At 36.4% G+C, this 18899-nt stretch overlaps 3 protein-coding genes across 6 annotated transcripts in view; all 3 read right to left on the bottom strand.

Annotated features, from left to right (window-relative positions):
• The window catches only part of LOC103477705 (retinoic acid receptor beta-like), a 31068-nt gene extending 30433 nt beyond the window's left edge, over positions 1–635 (bottom strand). The window contains exon 1 of one of the 2 annotated variants that reach the window (XM_008430989.2): positions 539–635. The gene's annotated coding sequence lies outside the window, so the exon portion shown is untranslated. The remainder of the gene's footprint in view (positions 1–538) is intronic. The other variant, XM_008430988.2, reaches the window with a different exon arrangement.
• Positions 636–9316: 8681 nt separating this feature from the next.
• Positions 9317–14990, bottom strand: LOC108167001 (putative C-type lectin domain family 20 member A). Its single transcript, XM_081597678.1, has 6 exons — positions 14400–14990; positions 14113–14160; positions 11989–12393; positions 10528–10869; positions 9796–9884; positions 9317–9721 (listed from the first exon to the last, which is right to left on the bottom strand). Exons 2-6 carry the CDS (start codon positions 14147–14149, stop codon positions 9638–9640), a joined length of 957 nt encoding a protein of 318 aa, XP_081453804.1. The 5' UTR covers positions 14150–14160; positions 14400–14990; the 3' UTR covers positions 9317–9637.
• Positions 14991–16766: 1776 nt separating this feature from the next.
• LOC145547772 (uncharacterized) lies at positions 16767–18000 on the bottom strand. Of its 3 annotated transcripts, none has more exons than XM_081597719.1 (3): positions 17735–18000; positions 17569–17657; positions 16767–17491 (listed from the first exon to the last, which is right to left on the bottom strand). In XM_081597719.1, exons 1-3 carry the CDS (start codon positions 17976–17978, stop codon positions 17408–17410), a joined length of 417 nt encoding a protein of 138 aa, XP_081453845.1. In that variant the 5' UTR covers positions 17979–18000; the 3' UTR covers positions 16767–17407. The 3 variants fall into 3 exon arrangements, with proteins under 3 accessions (XP_081453845.1, XP_081453846.1, XP_081453847.1); XM_081597720.1 differs by having other exon boundaries at positions 17768–18000; XM_081597721.1 differs by having other exon boundaries at positions 17822–18000.
• Between the last annotated feature and the right edge of the window lie 899 nt (positions 18001–18899).

The following is an 18899-nucleotide window of genomic DNA, read 5'->3' as shown; positions in this document are numbered from 1 at the left end:
TAGGAAATCTCAGTTTCAAAAGCTGAAAATTTACAACTTACTGAAATTTTTGTGAGTTTTTCCTTTTGATTATTTCTTGATATTAAATACAAATTCCAAAATTTCCATTATTTTTTTCTAGAATATTTCTGAGATTTTTTGCAGGAAATTTACACCTCCTTTGGTTTCTATCTGCAAAGGCCTAAATATGCCGCCGTATGAAATTAAAACATTCGGTATGCTCTTCGCTATTATATCTCACTTTCAGCCTCTACGAACAGATAACAAGCAGCGGAAAACGACAGTGACTTGCTGAAATCAGGCTGCGGTTAGCGGGGAAAACACTTCCAACCGCCCGTTAAACTGGCAGCTCCTCCGGTCTGTTAGCATAGCTATGCTACTCCGAAAAACTCCGGAGCAAATATTAAAGTATGAGCATTCTGGATGAATTGAGTGGATATATGAAGCTATAAGGTCTACTTTCTTGCCTAAAAACAAATTTAGATTAGTTTTTGTGGCAATTAATGGTAGTAAAATTGCAATACATTTCTGTACTGACCTTCTCTATTTACCGCTGCTGGTGGCGCATTGCATTGTGGGATATCTTGCTGCCTCAAGTCCGCAGAAGGAGCGCTGAGTCGTACGTAACAGCGTCCGCCATCTTTATGTGGCAGCAGAGCGATCAGAGCTCCTTAAATCCTGTGCTGTGTGGACCTGTTTCAACCGTTTTACGAAACAAACTGGATTAACTGGCATTACCTTTCAGAGGTAAGGATGAAAGATCAGAATTACTTGACTTTGCAGCTAGAAATTCGCTTCTAAACAACCGAAAAACATTTCCTACGTACCTAAATTGGCCCGAAATAACCGCTGATTGTAAGCGTAGCAGCTAACGTTTTCATACTGTTTTCTAATGAGAGAGAGCTGATGAGAAACAGCTGTTAGAGGAGAAGTTAATTAAAAACCAGGGGATGTAGTGAGGAAAGATCAGTCAGGATCAGAACTGGAGCTGCTGTTCGGTCTGTTTGCAGCTCAGCTTCACCATGTCGGTATTTAGCTATAAAGATGCTACGAGTCAGAACCCAACATGCTGAAAATGTCTTTTTCTGAATGTGAAGGAAATATATATGTATTTTCTATTTTACTTTTGGATAATTTCTCTTTTATCCTTGGCTTTAGCCTGTGAACCAGGACGTCTCAGAAGTCATTGAGTTCTCCCAGTGTGACCAGCAGACTGAAGCCCTGCCTGTGACCAGTGTTCCCAGTATAATTAATGTTTTATTCTTTCACTTTTTGTGTATTTTTAAATATCTCAATCTGAAGTATTAGTGTATTAATACAGCTTATGTAATGAAATAAAAATAATTTACTATATTATAATTGTTTTCACTCTTTGCTATCAATAGAGTTGGCATTCTGTAATAAATATTTTTTCTCTGGAAAAAAGTAAGAAAAATATGTAGTTTAATGTTTGACAATGACTGATTAATATATACCTGAAGTCATTTCTCAATGTATAAAAATAAATTCAAAAAAATTATTTGTTTCTTGTCTTGAAATGTTAAATGTACATTAAATTATGGAATTATGTAAATATGTTTTCTAAACACTGTAAAAGTGTCTGTTCATCAATGTTAATATAAAAAAATGATCATTTCTATCAAATAAAAATATTGTGCTCTTTATTAAGAAATGCCCCAAAACAATTAAATAATCACATCAAAAGTTAGAAACTCTCTTTAGTCATTTCTTTGATTGCCAAATATATTAATGTGTCAATGACAGGAATTAATTTAAAATATTTTACGGCAATTTCTGAAGTTCAGTCCATTTACCTGTATTAGCTTACTGGCACATGTTCCACATTCAATATGGCGGACGCTGTGACGTATCGCAGCAACGGGCCGACCCGCTAAATGAGGCGTCTACGTATTTATGTCTATGATGCATCCTTGATAAAATGGGCGGAGCAAGAACACATCCTGGTACTTTTAGCATTCTAGCCTGGATGTGTACTTTGAATTGGAACAGTACTTGGGCCGCTGTCGATGACATTTCACGAGGACGCGAGAACACAAGTACAGACAAGAACGCATATTGAGAAACGACCAAGCTCCTCACATCGATCTGCCTTCATCACAACCTGTTAGCAGCCGTTGTTGATACATTTGTCTTGAGAATTCATTTAGCAGTTTGTGAACTGCTAAATGAATTCTCAAAGATTTTCAACTTTATTTGGTTCACATTTCTTTTGGAGGTTGATACTTATCGTGAAATCTTTACTGAGTTTTTAGAGAAGTGATTTATCGTTGACTGAGAAATGGAGTGGATTTTTGACCCCAAAATGATTTTGAAATCCTCTCTCATGGCCGCAAAAATTGCTCTATTGGTATGAAAGTTGGTCATGACATTGATACGCATGCCTGCTCCTGTAAAATATTTTCAAAATTTCTCTAGGGCTGATGGTTTTCTGTCGAGGTGCTTCAGAGCAAAATCATGTGACAGGGTAAATAAAGCTATAGGCTCTCATCCATTCATTGTCAGACTTTTCTGAAAAATTTCAGAGCTCAGCGCACACCATTTTTCTCTCATCACTGCCATTTCTGAATGAGCTACAGATATGAATCGCAGAACTATTGGAGATGACAAATAGCCCTCTCATATGCTTCAAACGGATTTGGGATCAGCCTTACGGATCCTGAACAGGAAGCAGTTTTTCGGACTTCTTTTTTTTTTCAAAACTGACTGGGTTATTCCTGGATTTGGGCAGAAATAAACGGTTATTTGTGATTTCTTGAGGGTAGAGATACGAGGGCATCTGAACCAATGCGGTCAGGGTTCTTTGGAGACAAAGGGAAGGTCTTCTCTGTGTAGCTGTAGTCAGGTGAACACAAACCTTTGGTTTTAGGTGGAATTGCAATCTGTCGAGGTGAGAGTTGTTGTTTTATAAAGATAGAAATCTTTCTCCACCTTTCTGTCTCACACACGGCAGGTGGCTGAGGATTAATCGCTATAGCAACAGAATACAGAGAAAGGCAGAGCTGCTGGTTTGGACTACAAAGACTCTGTAGTTCTAAACATGGCGGAACACTTTAATACAGAGGGCAGACCAGAAGGTCAGAACTACAACAAGGTGGAACACTCAACTATTACAGAGGCGGGCTGAGCTGGCATTTAGAGCTACTTGCTGTTTTGGGCATTATATAGCAGGATTAACCAAACCACTGTTACACATTGAATTAGTGTGGTCATTAAAATGAAGCTTACTGAAAGTTTCAAAATAAAAGCCTGCATATTCCCCTCACGTCAGTGCACCGCCATAGGTGGTGCAATAATATTAAGCCTTTTTAATTATTTTTTTCCCAGGATAGTGAACTGCCTTGTGCAGCAAGCCAGCGCATTAGCCTTTTCCCTAAAGTTAGCTATTTGCTAATTTTTGTATTTATTAGCAATGTTTAGCATACTGAATGGAGTAAAGTCAATGACAGACAACATTCTAGTGATGCCCCACATGCTGCTGATAGCCTTCACACTAACAATAGCATTTTGGCTAATTTTAGCTTATGCATTAATTTTAACATAATGAATGGTACAAGTACAGCTTAGTCAACATGCTTCTGCCTCTCCACAGGTTACTGACTACAATTTAGCTAAGCTTAGCATTGATGATTATTTTTAGCATCAGAATGCTGGGTTCCAACCGACGGGCACACTTTGGCAGGCCCCGGTTAAATTTCTTCAGGAATTTTCTAGTTTACACTTAGATTTTACACATTTCTCTTTGTGGTTTTTGCTTGGCAGACTCTTCCATCGCAATTTGAAGTCGGTCCATCCCCGATGGGTTAGCAAGGCACCAAGCTGGGAAATAAATAATAAAATATTTCCAAATTTAATCAGTTTTCAATATTTAAATGTACTGAAGAGTCAGGAAGGTTTGTTTACCTGCTGGAGGACCTGGGAGTTGACAGCTGGATCAGTCCAGTCAACGTCAGTCACAGACTTTATCCTCACAGTCGTCAACTTCCTTGAAACTTAACAGAACATCAGAATAACAAACTAATTAGATGATCAAAAAGGTCTGGACAAAATGGCTGAAAAACGTATCACAATATAAGCGTTTAAAATCAGTAGAGATTGATCATTATTGGCCAGGTTTTTGTTTTAAATATCTTAGATACTTCCAAACTGTTATCATGACCTCCTGTTTTATCCAGTTTTCACTCCTGCTGTTGTTTTATTTGGTTTTAAGCAGTTATGAGGCACAGTGGGGAACATTATATTCGTGTAAAATACATCTGATAGAATACTAAATATTCTATCAGATGTATTATCTGTTGATATTGATCACGTGTCTATAGCAATCTATATCGTTATTGATATATTGTCGATAAAAACAGTCACCTCGATGGCAGATGAAGGGTCTCCTGACACTGCAGTCTTCGTCACCCCACTGGTGGACGTTGTTTTCAGATGCACAGTGCTGTTTGCCGTCGTAGTTATTCAGGGAGAAGTGCCACGGTCGGAAGAGAGTTTGGCTCTCGTCGGCCCAGATCCACGGCACTCGGTACAGACCGATCCAAACTTCGCTGGCTGTTGGGTTTGCATTTCGGGCTTCGTCATTTTGGGCCTTGTTCTCGATCATCGCCAGGTCTGTGTGGTGCGTTCTGCAGTACGTCAGAGCAGAGCTCCATGCTTCCTGGGCTGAGATGTAGACGTATTTCTTCTCATTTCTCTCTGTGGCTGCAAAAATAAATTAAAGTTAACAGATTAAGAGCAAAATTGTATTCGGCATTTTATAAATTAACTGTATTTGCTGCGATTACACATAAATTCTCAGATCACATTATTTATTAATGGCCGCATGCTGTGTTTTAACTATACAGGAAAATATTGTATTTTGTTTTAGGGATCCACTTCTGATCGCATACGAACCAAACGCAAATCTGTTGCCTAGAAACACATTTACATAGTTAAGGAATTGTTGCTCAAACTATATTTGGCTGCAGTATGTAAATTTATTTTAATTTTATGTTTTTTTAAAATATTTGTTAAACTGTCATCATGCTCTGACTGTTTGCTATTAGACAGATAATCTCTGAAAAGATCAATCTCTTCCTTCTCCTCCTTGAGCTACTATTGCCATCTGAAGAAATGCATCGCTCCCAACCAAAAACAACCAATCAGAGTCAGGAGGAGGGTCTTAGTTCTGTTAATCACCCTTGTGAATGTGCTGCTAAATGTGCTTATAATGAAGAAACAACTTACTGTTGCTGGAAAACCATTTATCTCCCCTCATAGGTGGCCATGCTAACTAGCCTTAGCATACACAGCACATTCTGTTAGCTGCAGCATAGCAGAGAGCAAGGGAGAGGGACGTAGGGATGGGCAGCGCCACATAAAGGGTGATTGACACCACTAAGACCTGTCTTCTGATTAGCACAGTGAGCACTGGAAAGAGGCAGAGCAGCTCAAATTTTTCACGATTTGCAGAACATACCATCACATCGTAAGAGTTTCAACAAATATGTAAAAAAATAAATAAATAAATAAAAGTGACATCTTTAAGGGATTAATTCGTTTACTGACTGGTGAAGCAGATGAAGTTTCTCTGCAGGCTGCATGTCCTGTCAGCCCACTGTCCTGTACTGGTCATCACTACACATGTTTCGTTAGCGCCGCTGTAGTTTGGTTCACCCAAACTCCATGTGTGGTAAGCAGTTTGTCCGGTTTCTCCAGTTGTTGACCATCTCCAGGAGTTTGCGTCAGAACCCATTGTGTTTTTCCAGGATTTTGGGTCGTCCCGGAGTCCAAACCACACCCAGCTGTAGGAAAAAGGAGCGTTCAGTCTGCTGATGTCCTCTTTGCTCTCAATCTTGGCGAGGTCGGTGTATTTCTCTCGGCAGTACTGTCGTGCTTCATCCCAGGTCTTACTCATTTTGATGTAGTGAAACTCCCATACTTGTGAGCAGGTATTGAGGATAAACCCTAAATGTTGACGGAGACGATAGTTTATTGAATTTCTTCAATATATTAAAATTAAGTGGCTAGCTCACTTTATTTGAAAGCCAATAGGGCTTGGCAACAAATCAATTACAATATATATTGCAATAGACACACAATATCAATTAGTAATATGCCTGATAGAATATTAAATACTCAATATATAACATACTCCCTGAAAGCCGACTCAGAACCGTACAGAATTCTGGGAAATGTAGGCAGAGGAAAGAGTTTAGCCACTCAAACTCTCAAGCAAGGTTGGTGGATGAACTCACTCGTTCCTTGGTTACCTAGCAACTCAGTCGTTCCTTGGTTACCTAGCAACTCACTCATTCTTTGGTTACCTAGTAACAACCTGTTGCACTGGCGCAGCAGCAGTTTAATGTTTCTCCACTGTGCCTCATAACTGCTTAAAAATAAAAACAACAGTGTGGAATGAAAACTGGATAAAACAGGGAATGTCACCTCCAGTTTGGCAGAACTTCACATGTTTAAAACAAATAACTAATCAATAATTATATGGTACCATCCAGCCCTTAATGTTAATATAACAGTTGTAAACTGTTTATTTTTTAAATTAGTCTTTTTGGGGTTTTTCTCACAAATTTTCTACTTTTGGAGCTCAGAAATTTCCTTGATGTTGTTTATAAATGTCTGAGATTAATTTCAATGTGTTTTGGTGGAAATGTACTTCTCTTTATAAATGGCCCTGGTGCACAGTCATATATTTCATAGTTTCACATAAAAAATACAATTATTTTTTACATTAATATACTGTACTCATAAGTTATTGCCTCATGTACATGCCTTAACAAATTAACCAGTCAGATTTTAGAGACTGATAAAAACAACATAAAAACTCAGAACTTCTAGAAGCACTTCAGAGGTTTAGACATAAAACGAATAAGTAAATTTAATAAACATAAATTAATTAAATTAAAACTACTAGAGCAAAAAAGCTTTTAATTTGCTATGAAATTTACCTCACTATTAGTACTTATAGCCTCTTACTTAAAATGCAGTTTAAGTTCTTACCAAAGAACAGAAGAGTCCTCAGAGTGAAACTGTGATCCATTGTTGAACTTTCTTCAAACAAGAACAAACAAGTCATTTTACATCCTCTGTGAATAAACTTAAACATTTCTGTAAGTTTATTCTACCTTGACTGGAAGAAGCTAAAGATTATCGTGATTTTAAATAAAATAAAAGCAAATAATCCGATCAAAACAACCAGAGAAAAGTGTTTTTTTTAGAGGAGCGTGAAAGCTTCTATTAATCTATTTCTATGATGGTTTTTCTATATAATTCAGATTTCAATTGCATGATAAAATCATCTTTTCTTCTTCATCTTCGTTTTTGTTACAGTCAAATTGAATGAGAAAAGTTTTAAAATATTTACTTTAGGATAATGAGGTAAAGATGCTGTTTGATGATAATCTTTGAGAAGTATTTAAAATAAAACATAATATACTCACCAGGCAGCTTCTGGTTTATATCTGAATTCACAGGACTTACTGTGAACTTCATTCTCTGGCTGCGACACAATTTTCATATGTAAAGTTTGAAATGTTTGCAGGACTTGTAGATTATCACAGAAAGTTAATAACTAACCAAAAGGAATGAAGAAACATTTTCAACATAATCAAAACGTGAAAATAAACGTTGGTTTTGTTCATAATTCAGAATTATATGTTACAATGTTGGAAGTTTAAATTGATATTTTTTAAAACACCAGTTAGAATGAATTGCATAAATACCAGAACAACAAATGGAAACTCTGGATGAACTGATGCTGCTGCATTATGAGCTTATATTTATTTATGTTAATAAAGAGAAACAAATTCAAACTGCAGACTCTAGAAAGTCAGTTTCACATGCAAACCTCATCCCGGTTGAACTTAAGGTGATTTTGTTCATAATCTAATATTTACTTTCCACAAACATTATATCATAATATTATTGACAGCTATTTGAAATGTCTTTATGTTGTAAATAAAAGCAATGAAAATAACTTTTGTTGTGTTCACAACTTCTTTGTGAGCACAACAAAAGTTACCTAAAGGTGAGAAGAAGAAATTTCAAATAGGTATTTTTAAATGTATATGTTGGTAAAAGTATTTAGTCTGAGATTTTCACTGCAGTGTTCGGGGTCTTTTATCTGATTCAATCCAACTGTAAATGCTAATTGGCTTGTCAGAAAAAAATGCATTTGTGTCTTAATCACTGAATAAAACCTGAAATAAAAAGTTCTGTCTTACGATCAAATGCTGCCTTACGGCTCTACCTCTGAGTTAACACAGAAGACGAAATGTTATATTTCTCATAAAGTGTTACCGCACTTTTAATAACATCAGACAACATGGTTTGTTTGTTTGTAACCTTTATTTATGTCACATTGAGATTAACAATCTCTTTTCAAGAGAGTTCTGACTAAGAACAGTACCAGAACACTAACAACTAAAAATAATAAAACCACATATATCAAAACCCAATTAAAATACAACATGGGTGATAAAAAGAAAACTAATAAATCACACCTATCGAAGTAAAAATGAGACTAATATTTATAAAAGAATCATGACATTGTGGGAAACATTATCAACAATATCAGAAGATTTTTTTTCTAATGCATCCTAGAATAATTAATAATAACTGAAGGAAATTTAAAACATAAGAGACGATTCGTACACGAATAAATAGCAGATTGCAGATGAGTAACTTAAAGGGAAATTTGAAAAGACGTTTATGAAGCTCATTCAGTTTGGCAGCATATTAGGGTCTTTGTAGATAGAAAAAAAGGAGCACATTTCAACATTTTTAAGAAAAATATGAGCATTTTTCTAGAAAAAACTTGTAAGTTTCCAAGCTTGAAAAGGCAAAATTTTGCAAAAAAAAACTTGGAAATTTCTGAGTTAAGTTTTGTTAAGTTTTTTTTCTGCCATCAACAATGTCCCTAATAGTTTTGTCTCTTTAAATTCAAATCAGGTGCTGTTGGCCACGCCCCCAACTCAGCATTTACTCACACGTAGAAATGGCTGCAAACAGATGTACAATCACAGAACTATACATCTTTGAATAGCAGAAGTAGAGCCTCCTGCATAAACAACAAAAAGGCAGCGAGTGGATTCTGGAAGGTAAGTCAGCAGTAAAACCAGCTGCCCAAACATGCTGGAGCTCAGCATGGGTTGCTAGGTAACGGTCTGGACCCGGCTGGCGTTGCTATGGTAACGGCGCAGTGGCCGTTGATTGTGACTCAGAATTCGGGAGGTTTTTGAAACTCATTTTCCAGACACCAAAAAACATTATTATTGTCTAAAAATAGCTGGGTGTCTTCCAATTCAATTCAAAAACAGTTTATTGATCCCCAAAGGAGAATTTTCAAACATTGGGCTTGAAGCGTAAAAACATGTGAAGTGTGACTTTTGCATATAGATATCCTTCTGGCTTCAAGTTTAAAATCATCATCAAGTGATTAGTAAATTAATCAGATGAAAACTTTAAAAGCATTACGCTGACATTAAAATGATTGTTAATTACAGAGGATAGTTATTTTTTGTTCTATAGAGACAGATTTACTGTATTATCACCAACAGTGGTTCGAGTTCTGTACAGAGTATAAATATGCAGAGAACATTAATCACACTGATGTCCTGCGCTTTCATTTTTGTCCTTCTTTCTTGGGTGTAATCTTCCACTGTATTTTGAAATCAGTCCATCCCTGACTTGTCAGTAAGGCGCCAAGCTGTGGAAGGGCAAAATGTGTGAAATTCCTGTTTGATGTGATGAACCAAAAGGAGGTCGGAGAGTCTGGAGTACCTGCTGGAGGAGCCGGGCGCTGATGTCCGGATCGGTCAGGTCAGCATCGGTCACAGTCGTCATCTTCACAAGGCTGACCTTCTTTGTCACTGAGCAGAAACAAAACTCAGTGTCACAAAGGAGCAGCCAAACATGCTGATTTTAAAGTTGCACACTAAAAAACTAACAGCAATATTTCGGTTTATTTAGTCCGTTAGAGAGAAAAAAATGTGGATGTTCATTTTTCAAAGTCATATTTTCACCATGTTATTCACACATTTATAAATGTCAAAATTCCAAGTTAAATATTTAATTTACAAGCTAAATATGTAGTTTACAAACAATATATTTAGTTTATAAAACTAAATATTTGGTTTACAAACTATACATTTAGCTTTCAAATTAAATATATAATTTAATTAAGGAAAGTACAGTAATTAGTTTTCAAACTAAATATTTATAATCCAATTTTAAAACTGAATGTTTGATTCTAAATTAAATATTGCTGTGTTTTCCAAACTGATTTCCAAAGTAAATTGAAATATTTAGTTTGCAAACTATTGATTTAGCTTTCAAATAAAATATTTAGTTTGCAAATTAAATGTTTTGTTCCAAACATAATATTTATTTTCTAAATCAATATTTATTGGAACAAAGTAAATATTTAATTTCAAAGACATTATATGGCTAAATAAAGGCTAAGTAAACCAAAATGTTGCTGTTAATTTTTTACGCTGCTCCGTTTCTGATCACCTTGATGGCAGATGAAAACATGGGGAGCATCACAGTTTGCATCACTCCACTCATGTAAATTATTCTCAGTGGCGCAGTGCAGAGTACCGTCGCTGTTTGTTGGCCCGGTAGAGGTCCAGTGTCTGAACGAGCTGGGGCTCCCATCGGACCAAGTCCACGGCACTCGGTACAGACCGATCCAACTCATGTCTGAGGTCGGTATCAACCTTTTAGCTTCAGCGTTTTCCTGCTGGTTCTCAATCGTTGCCAAGTCAAGGTAGTTTTCCCTGCAGTACGTTTGAGCAGAACTCCAGGTTTTCTTAGTTGAGATGTAAATATACTGCTTCACATTTTGCTCTGTAACTGCAAAAGAATAAGAGTCAGTTAAACAATGGATTTCTCCAGGGCCGTGTCTCGATGTTTTATGTTAAGGGGGCCAGGCACAAACTAAATCTGCAATTTCATCTAAAAGCATTGAAATCTTAGATTACAATGGACAGTGGACCAACGCTTAATAACAAAACTATTTATTAAACCAAGCAAAAGAAACGGGTCTGTTTAGCATGCAGGAACTATGTAGTACACTGCAAAAACGCAAAATTTTACCAAGTATTTTTGGTCTAGTTTCTAGTACAAATATCTTAGTTCACTTGAAATAAAACAATACTAATTTAGAAGCTCATATATCTTCTAAATAGAAGCTTTCCTATAGTATATATCAGCTTGCCAATAATCCTTAGTATTTATTAAAAACTACTCGTTTCATTGGCAGATTATTTCACTTGTAACAAACATTTTTCTTATGTAATAAGTGAAATAATCTGCCAGTGGAACCATTACTATTATAAAAAAATGTCCTAGAATGATAGACTTAAATCAAGCAACTCTATCTGAGAAGTTACTTGTTGGATTTGTCTTATTTCAAGTGAACTAAAATATTTGCATTAGAAACTAAACCAAAAATATTTAGTAAGATTTGGTGTTTTTGTTGTTTAGTTGATTATCTGCTTTTTGGTAATCAATCTATTGGTGTTAAAAATCTAAAAACATTTGTTGGCTATCAACATTTGATGTTTTTGTGTTTTTATTAGATCCAATCAAACATAAATTATTTATCGTCTTTGTGAGAAGATGATTGGAAAAATTAACAATCAATTTTAAATTTATTTTCTGTATTATTGACTCAATACATGTTTGTTCTTCATGTTTAGGAGCATCTTTTTCTAATTTTATACGTCAGATTTAAAAATCTTCAAACAAGAACTATTACTTTGAAAATAGATGAAAATTGGACTAAAGCTTCACTATAAAGCAGAATTAAAACAACTGAACAAATACAGGATGGTGAGAATATGAGGAAAAATAAAGAAGTGAGGGATGCAGATTAAAAAATTTTACTTTTTGAAGGCATTAGTTTCTTTCTAATTGGTAATATTTATTATGAACTGCAGGTAAAATCTATAAACTTATGGTTTTTCTTACCATTGTAACAAAGAAATGTGTATAACGATGCACAATCTACATCTGAGAATAATCCATTGTAGAACAAAGCTACACACGTCTCAGTTGCCTTGAAGTAATCTGGATTTTTGGTAGACCACGACTTGTAACCAGTTTTACTGGTTTCTCCGGTTGCAGACCATCTCCAGGAATTGGTCCCGTTGCCTAGTACAGATTTCCAGGCATTCGGGTCATCCCAGAGTCCAATCCAGGCCGAGGAATAGGAGAAAGGAGCTTGTAGCGCGTTTATGTCGTCCATGTTTTCAAACGTGGCCAGGTCGGTGTAATGCTCCCTGCAGTACTGCTGAGCTTTAGTCCAGGTCAGCGGCTGGTTGACGTAGAAGTACCAGCGTGGTGGGAACTGGGAGCAGGAACCGAGGCAAAGTCCTGAATATTTACAAAATAGGATTTACATGATGGCTGTCGTTCTATAAGGACTTATTCATGCCCAACATGGTGGGACAAACACTGCAAAAACACAAAATCTAACCAAATATTTTTGGTTTCTAATGCGAAAAACTTGGTACACTTTAAATAAGACAGTCTAGTAACTTTTCAGCAAGATGTCAGAGCTTGTTCAAGTAAATCCTCAAAATTGATGCAACAGGCTCAATACGCTGGGAGAAACGATCACAGGCGAATGATTCCACAACCCTGGGTGGAACCCTACACACGGTAGCATCAACAGCAACAAAAGTTGAATATTTGATCTATTGATCAATTGTTTAGATTGTTGCGTGTCTTGATAATTTTTTTACTACTTTTCTCTAAACGACCCTTTAAACCATCACTGAAAAATTACATTGTACAACTTTAGACTGTTTAGATCAGGATATCAAACTCATTTTCGTTTTGGGCCAAATCAGGATCATGAATCCTCTTAAAGGGCCAGTATGTATTGATAAAACCTGCTCACAAACTGTTAAAATATAAATTAATTCTTAAAATTAAGTGATATTACTTTACATCTTTTCTGTCCCTCCAGGATTTTGTGATTCTTTTTGTGAGTTTTGCAATAAAAATCAAAGTGTTTGTGGTGCTAATTTGCAAATATTTACAATATTTACACTTATCAATGACGATAAATGTGATTTTTTTAAATTGCTGTATAGATCATGGACTACAATCTCACATCAATTATGGCTGAGGCAGCTGTTTAGTACAATTAAGAAAGTTTTTGACAATTTTTAAGAAAAATCTGCAATAATCTCCCAATTATGTACTAGCGCAAAAAAAGTGCAAGGATTTGTTGATTTTTGTATGAATTTTCATGATAATTTGCATCAAACTGGATCGACTGACTGATATAATTTGGCAGAAAACAGATAAAAACTGCATTAATTTGACTGATAACATAATATTTAAGCACTCTTAAGGCGCTTTCGCACTGCACGGAACGGAACGGAACGGTTCCGACCGTGTTCGCATTACAACTTGTGACCGGTTCCACCCGGGCCCATGGAACTACAAGAGCTGTGGTTCCAATCGTGCCGGCCAAGCGGTTCTGCTTAGAACCAGCAGCTGATTGGCCGCTGGTTGTTATGGAGTCAGACGTTGATTTTCCGTTGACAGCTGGCTCTCACTAAACTGTATTTTATTTTGTAAAGAGTGCTCTTTTCAATATGTTTATTATTAGTTTTAATGGATTCGTCTCAATATAGTGCAATCACCTGGTCTAATGATGAGGCATTTTTTTTCCTCCCCTTACTCGCTGATGAACGAGTACAGCCGGCCGCTACATCGAAACCATTGTTTAGTTTCAAAAATAATGACGTCCGGCACCGCTTCGATGGCGCCCTCAGTGTAATGCGAACACAACAGGGCTGGAACCGTTCCGAACCGTACCGTACCGTTCCGTGCAGTGCGAAAGCGCCTTTACTAAGGCGGCCACATAAAAAGCTACGGCGGGCCAGATTTGGCCCATGGGCCTCGAGTTTGACATGTTTGGTGTAGGGCAAAAAGAGCTGAGACCTGATATAAAACAAGAACTAGTTTCTCGCAAAAAGTCACTTTATAATAACTTGTAAATAATTTCTGATGAAAACTTTAAACCTTGGAAGCAAATCTCTGTTTATTGTTTGAAGCCTTTCAGGTTGGGGTTCTTACCAAAGAGCAGGAGAAATGCAGTCATTTGTTGGTTCATTGTTGGTTTTTCTGCAGAAAGTGGAAACAAGAATTTCAAAGCTTCAGTAACTCAGAGAAGAAAAAAGTAGCAAAACATTAAAAGATCAAAAACATAAATGTTTTATAAAAGTCACAACTCGATGGAAAAATGTCCATAAAATCAAGCTAAGCCTAAATTATTTCTCCAAAATGTATGAATCAAAACTTATTGTAACCATCTAAAATACGGCTTAGCTGATAGTCTGCAACATATCATGAATTATACTTACTAGTCGGAGTGCAGCTGCTTGGTGTTGTAGACCTGAGGTCTCGGGTTTTGTGGAGAAAAAGGAAGATGAGGCTGAAGTAATCCACACTGGACAATGAAATTTACATATGCAAAGTTTTACTTAGTAAGTTATGGACACCAAGTGTTCCCCTTTCCCTCCTCAATATGGACAGGTCATTGCACAAAGCTTCAATATTTACAGATAGAAAAATCTGAACCGCCAGAGACACATAAAGACAGTTATAAAATCAGACTTCTATCACCTGAAGAACGTTTCCAGGATGAAATCATTAATGTTGCAGCAAGATCTAGAGAAACTCATCCATGTATTTAACTTTAGTAACATTTATTAGTGTCTTCACAAGTTTGCACCACAAACCTCCTAGAAAACTGCAGAAGAGTTGAATCACTGAGTTATTTAGAGTTAACTTTGACTAGTAGTAAGTGAAACATTTATCACCATCTTTGATATGAATTGATGACGTTGATGACGGCATCTGACCAGATGTAATGTTTATTGTTTGTTCAGTAATTGGTGACTATGTGATGTTTTTATCCTGTAAAGCTGTTTGAACTAAACCAGAACCAAACAAGGAGAAGCAGCACTCAGATTCTATGCACCACAAATTTGGAACAAACATCCAGAAAACTGTAAAACAGCTGAATCGCTGAGTGCCTTTAAATCTCGGCTTAAAACCCACCTGTTCAGAGTTGCTTATGACTAAATAAGGGTTAGAGTCCCAGTTTAAGACCTTTCAACTAAAGTCCTAAGGGTTAGAAAAGGGTTTTATTGTTTTTTAAATTGTTTATTCATTGTTACATGACTCTGTGTTTTTGTTTTAAATGATGGAAAGCACTTTGAAATGCCTTGCTGTTGAAATGTGCGATACAAATAAAATTTGATTGATTGATTGAGCTGCACTGTTGCTGAAATGTGCTTTAAAGATTAACTTAAATTAACTTGATTTGACATAACCTGAAAAAACAAGCAGTTATATTGGATGTTTTTTTTTTCTTTGCTCAACTCAGTGTGGATCAACTAACATTTTATTACTTAGACTTGCAAATACATATAAATATACACAGGACTAATAGAGTGGAGGATTAGTGCACAGTTTATGGAAAAGGAAAATCATATCTATTTGTGTTTTTATTATTTGTTTAAGCAAAATTACCTTACAGGACAATTTTGCTATAGTTTGTTACTGGATAACAACCCATTTCTAGTTGACACCAGTGACATTAGTGCTGCAGATGCTAAAACATTTGGTTTATGTCTGGATTTTATTGACCAAAGTTCAGTCAGACTTTACTTCTCAGTTCTAGAAAGCTTGTTTCAGAAAAACTTCAGTAGTTTTGGATCAAATGCAAAAACAGCGGAAAGAGCAGCGATTCGGGGAGATTAAACCTCAGAGGAATGTACAAATGAGGGTTACGATATTTTCATATGCAAAGTTTGACTTTGGTGAAAATCTTTCCCTTGTTTTCTCAACGCTGACATATCTTACAATGAAAGAAATCTCTCCTGAAAATGTGGTTTCTAATTATGTCAAACACATAAAAATAATAAAGGTAACCTACTGTTCTACCTTGAACAGATTAGGATGGTCTGTGGGCATTAAGGTCATGTTCATTACATGTTTGTGCACAAAATCATTCTTATATAATGAGATTTTAGTCTGGTCAGCTGACCAATCGCTCTAGAACTTAGGTAGGTTGCTAGGAAACGGCGGTGGGCTTTGCTGTGGTTGCTAGGTAACGGCACAAAAACACCTTGAGGTCAGAAGTTCAAAATCAAAAATACTTTTTTGATCCCAAAGACAAATTAAATGTTGCTGTAACTCAGATTAATATTATGAAGTTTGAAAACACATGAATCTTAAAAACTATCGGTATCAATGTTGGAATCGGTGATACCGCCCCAGTATTTACTTTGTATCAGATCAACACCGAAATATGCAGCATCATTGACATCTTGATTGTTGAATTAAGTTTGACAGCAAAATCAATGCGGAAGTAGAAATGATTTTTAAATTTGCCACAGAGAAAAGGTTTTGAATGAATGACGCTTACCAACTAAATTATTTTGTCATATATTAGCTTGCAGATATAATTTGGCTTTTAAGTTATTTTCAAAACTCACTGTAAAATGGAATAAGTAAAAAAAAAATCTAATTTACAATTTCAACAAGAAGCTAACAGAAGTTTAGATTAAGTTACCAGATTTATATTATAGATATTTGTCTTTAAATTCTAATGTAAGCTAATAATTGTGACAAAAAACCCTCAGAATTCAGAAGTATTTTATTCATCCCAAAATAAAATTCAGTAATTTTAATATCAGAATATGTTCAGAGTCATTATGGATGGTGATGCTGTGGATGGGAGGGATCTCCAGCAGCAGTCAATCTTGCAACAAATCCAAGCAGACCTCTGACTGAAGACTGCTGCTCTATGGTGGTGTTGTGACTCCCAGGACTTGCTAAAGGTTCAATAGTGAAGCACCAGAGACAATATTCCACATTAACAAGTCCTGGATGACACCACTGCTTGGCAAGCACTGCTAATCTGCCTCATTTGCTTTTACTGCGCTCCACATGCAAACAATCCAGTAGGGGGGATGTACTATGTACATTTGAAACTAGATGTTTAAATATACTGGAAAAAGTACATGATTTTAATAAACTTTTCCTGTTTTAGCTCAGTTAGGGTTATCAAAGTGATTCATTTTCTTGATGAAATGATTAATAATTATCTTTTTAAAAACCTACCTCTAACTCAAAACGTCAAACCTGGGCTGAAATATTCAGACTGAATACATTTTATGATTTATTACATCTGGTGAAAAATATTGTTCTACATATTTAATCTTTTTCTGTCTGTAAAACCAATGTTTATGTTCAGATTTTTGATAACATGATAAAATTGTTTTGTTTTGGACTCAGATATCCAACCATGAATTTGCAGAAAACAACATTAAGCAGCTGTGTTGTAGTGAAGATCTGTACATTAATTTTTGTCCTTTTTGTTTGGCAGAATTTTCCATTGCATCTTGAAATCTGTCCATCCCTGAGTTGTCAGCAGCACACCAAGCTGGGGAAGAATAAAACAACAGTTGTCACTCATTTAAAGTAAGAGACAAAAGCAGAGTCAGAATCTGTTGTCGGTACCTGCTGCAGAAGCTGGGCGTTGACGGCTGGATCAGTCAGATGAGAATCCGTGGCAGCAGTCATTCTGACAGTGGCAGCCATCTTTAACACTAAACAGAAAAGTAATTTATGTCATAAAATGAGATATTTTGATTACATGCTCCTGAATTTCTAATTTAGTCGTTACCTTGTTGGCAGATAAAAGGTCTTTGGCTCCTACATTTGTCGTCGGCCCACCGGTGAGCAGGATCCTGAACAAAGCGGTGCTGATTACCGAGGTAGGTGTTTATGGTGATGGAACCCTCGTTGAGGAAAGAAGCTGGGCTTTTGTCGAACCAACGCCACGGCACCCGGTACAGACCGATCCAAACTTGGACGTCATTTTGAATCACTGCTGTGATTGCTGAGCTTTCTGCCTCGCTCTCGATCATTGCCAAGTCGGTGTGATGAATTCTGCAATACGTTCGAGCTGCACTCCATGCGCTCACAGTTGAGTTGTATACATATTGTTTCACATTTTGTTCTGCATAAAATCAAAGGTTGAGCTTGTTAAGGTGTACATTAAAGGCAACCCATTATGCTCCCTTGTACAGCTTAGAAGTAGTCAATGGGCCATTCAAAACATGATTCTGAATGAGTTGTTTTAGGGCTCTGTCACTTTAAATTCAAATAAACAGCTGCTGTCCACGCAATTATACAACTGTACGTCTTTGAAAAGCAGAAGTAAAGCCTGCTGCACAACCAGAAAGAATGCAGCAAGAGGTTTTTGAGTAGTACCGTATTTTCCGCACTATGAGGCACACCTAAAAACCTTCAATTTCCTCAAAAGCCGACAGTGCACCTCATAATCGGTGTGTATAAGGCAGGGGGGGCCTCATGCACTCCTGATCAAAATCTTAAGACCAGTCAAAAAATAGCAAGAATTTGCATTTTGCACTATTGGATTTTAAGAAGGTTCTAAGTAGAGCCTCACAATGTTAAAGGAAAAAATCAGTGCAAGAGAGAAAAACTTTTGAGCAGGGAATTTTCTGAAAACTGCATTTACACTCAAACATGATTTTTTTCAGCTGATCAAAAGTTTAAGACCATAGTCTTTAAAAGCCAAAAGCTGTGCAAAAATCTGGATTCCATGTTATTTTCTGTCAAGTCTTTACACTGTCAAGACCTCCTGATGGCAAAAGCAAAAAAGCTCACTGACTTTGAACGTGGTAGGATTGTTGAGCTGCATAAGCAAGGCCTCTCACAACGTGCCATCGCTGCTGAGGTTGGACGCAGTAAGACAGTCATTTTGTATTTTTTTAATGATCCCGAGGGTTATGGAACAAAAAAGTCAAGTGGTAGACCCAAATAAA

This window comes from Poecilia reticulata, chromosome 16 (genome assembly GCF_904066995.2).
Source record: "Poecilia reticulata chromosome 16, P_reticulata-male-v2, whole genome shotgun sequence".
Taxonomy (NCBI): domain Eukaryota; kingdom Metazoa; phylum Chordata; class Actinopteri; order Cyprinodontiformes; family Poeciliidae; genus Poecilia; species Poecilia reticulata.
This window is presented reverse-complemented; position numbering and strand designations above follow the sequence as displayed.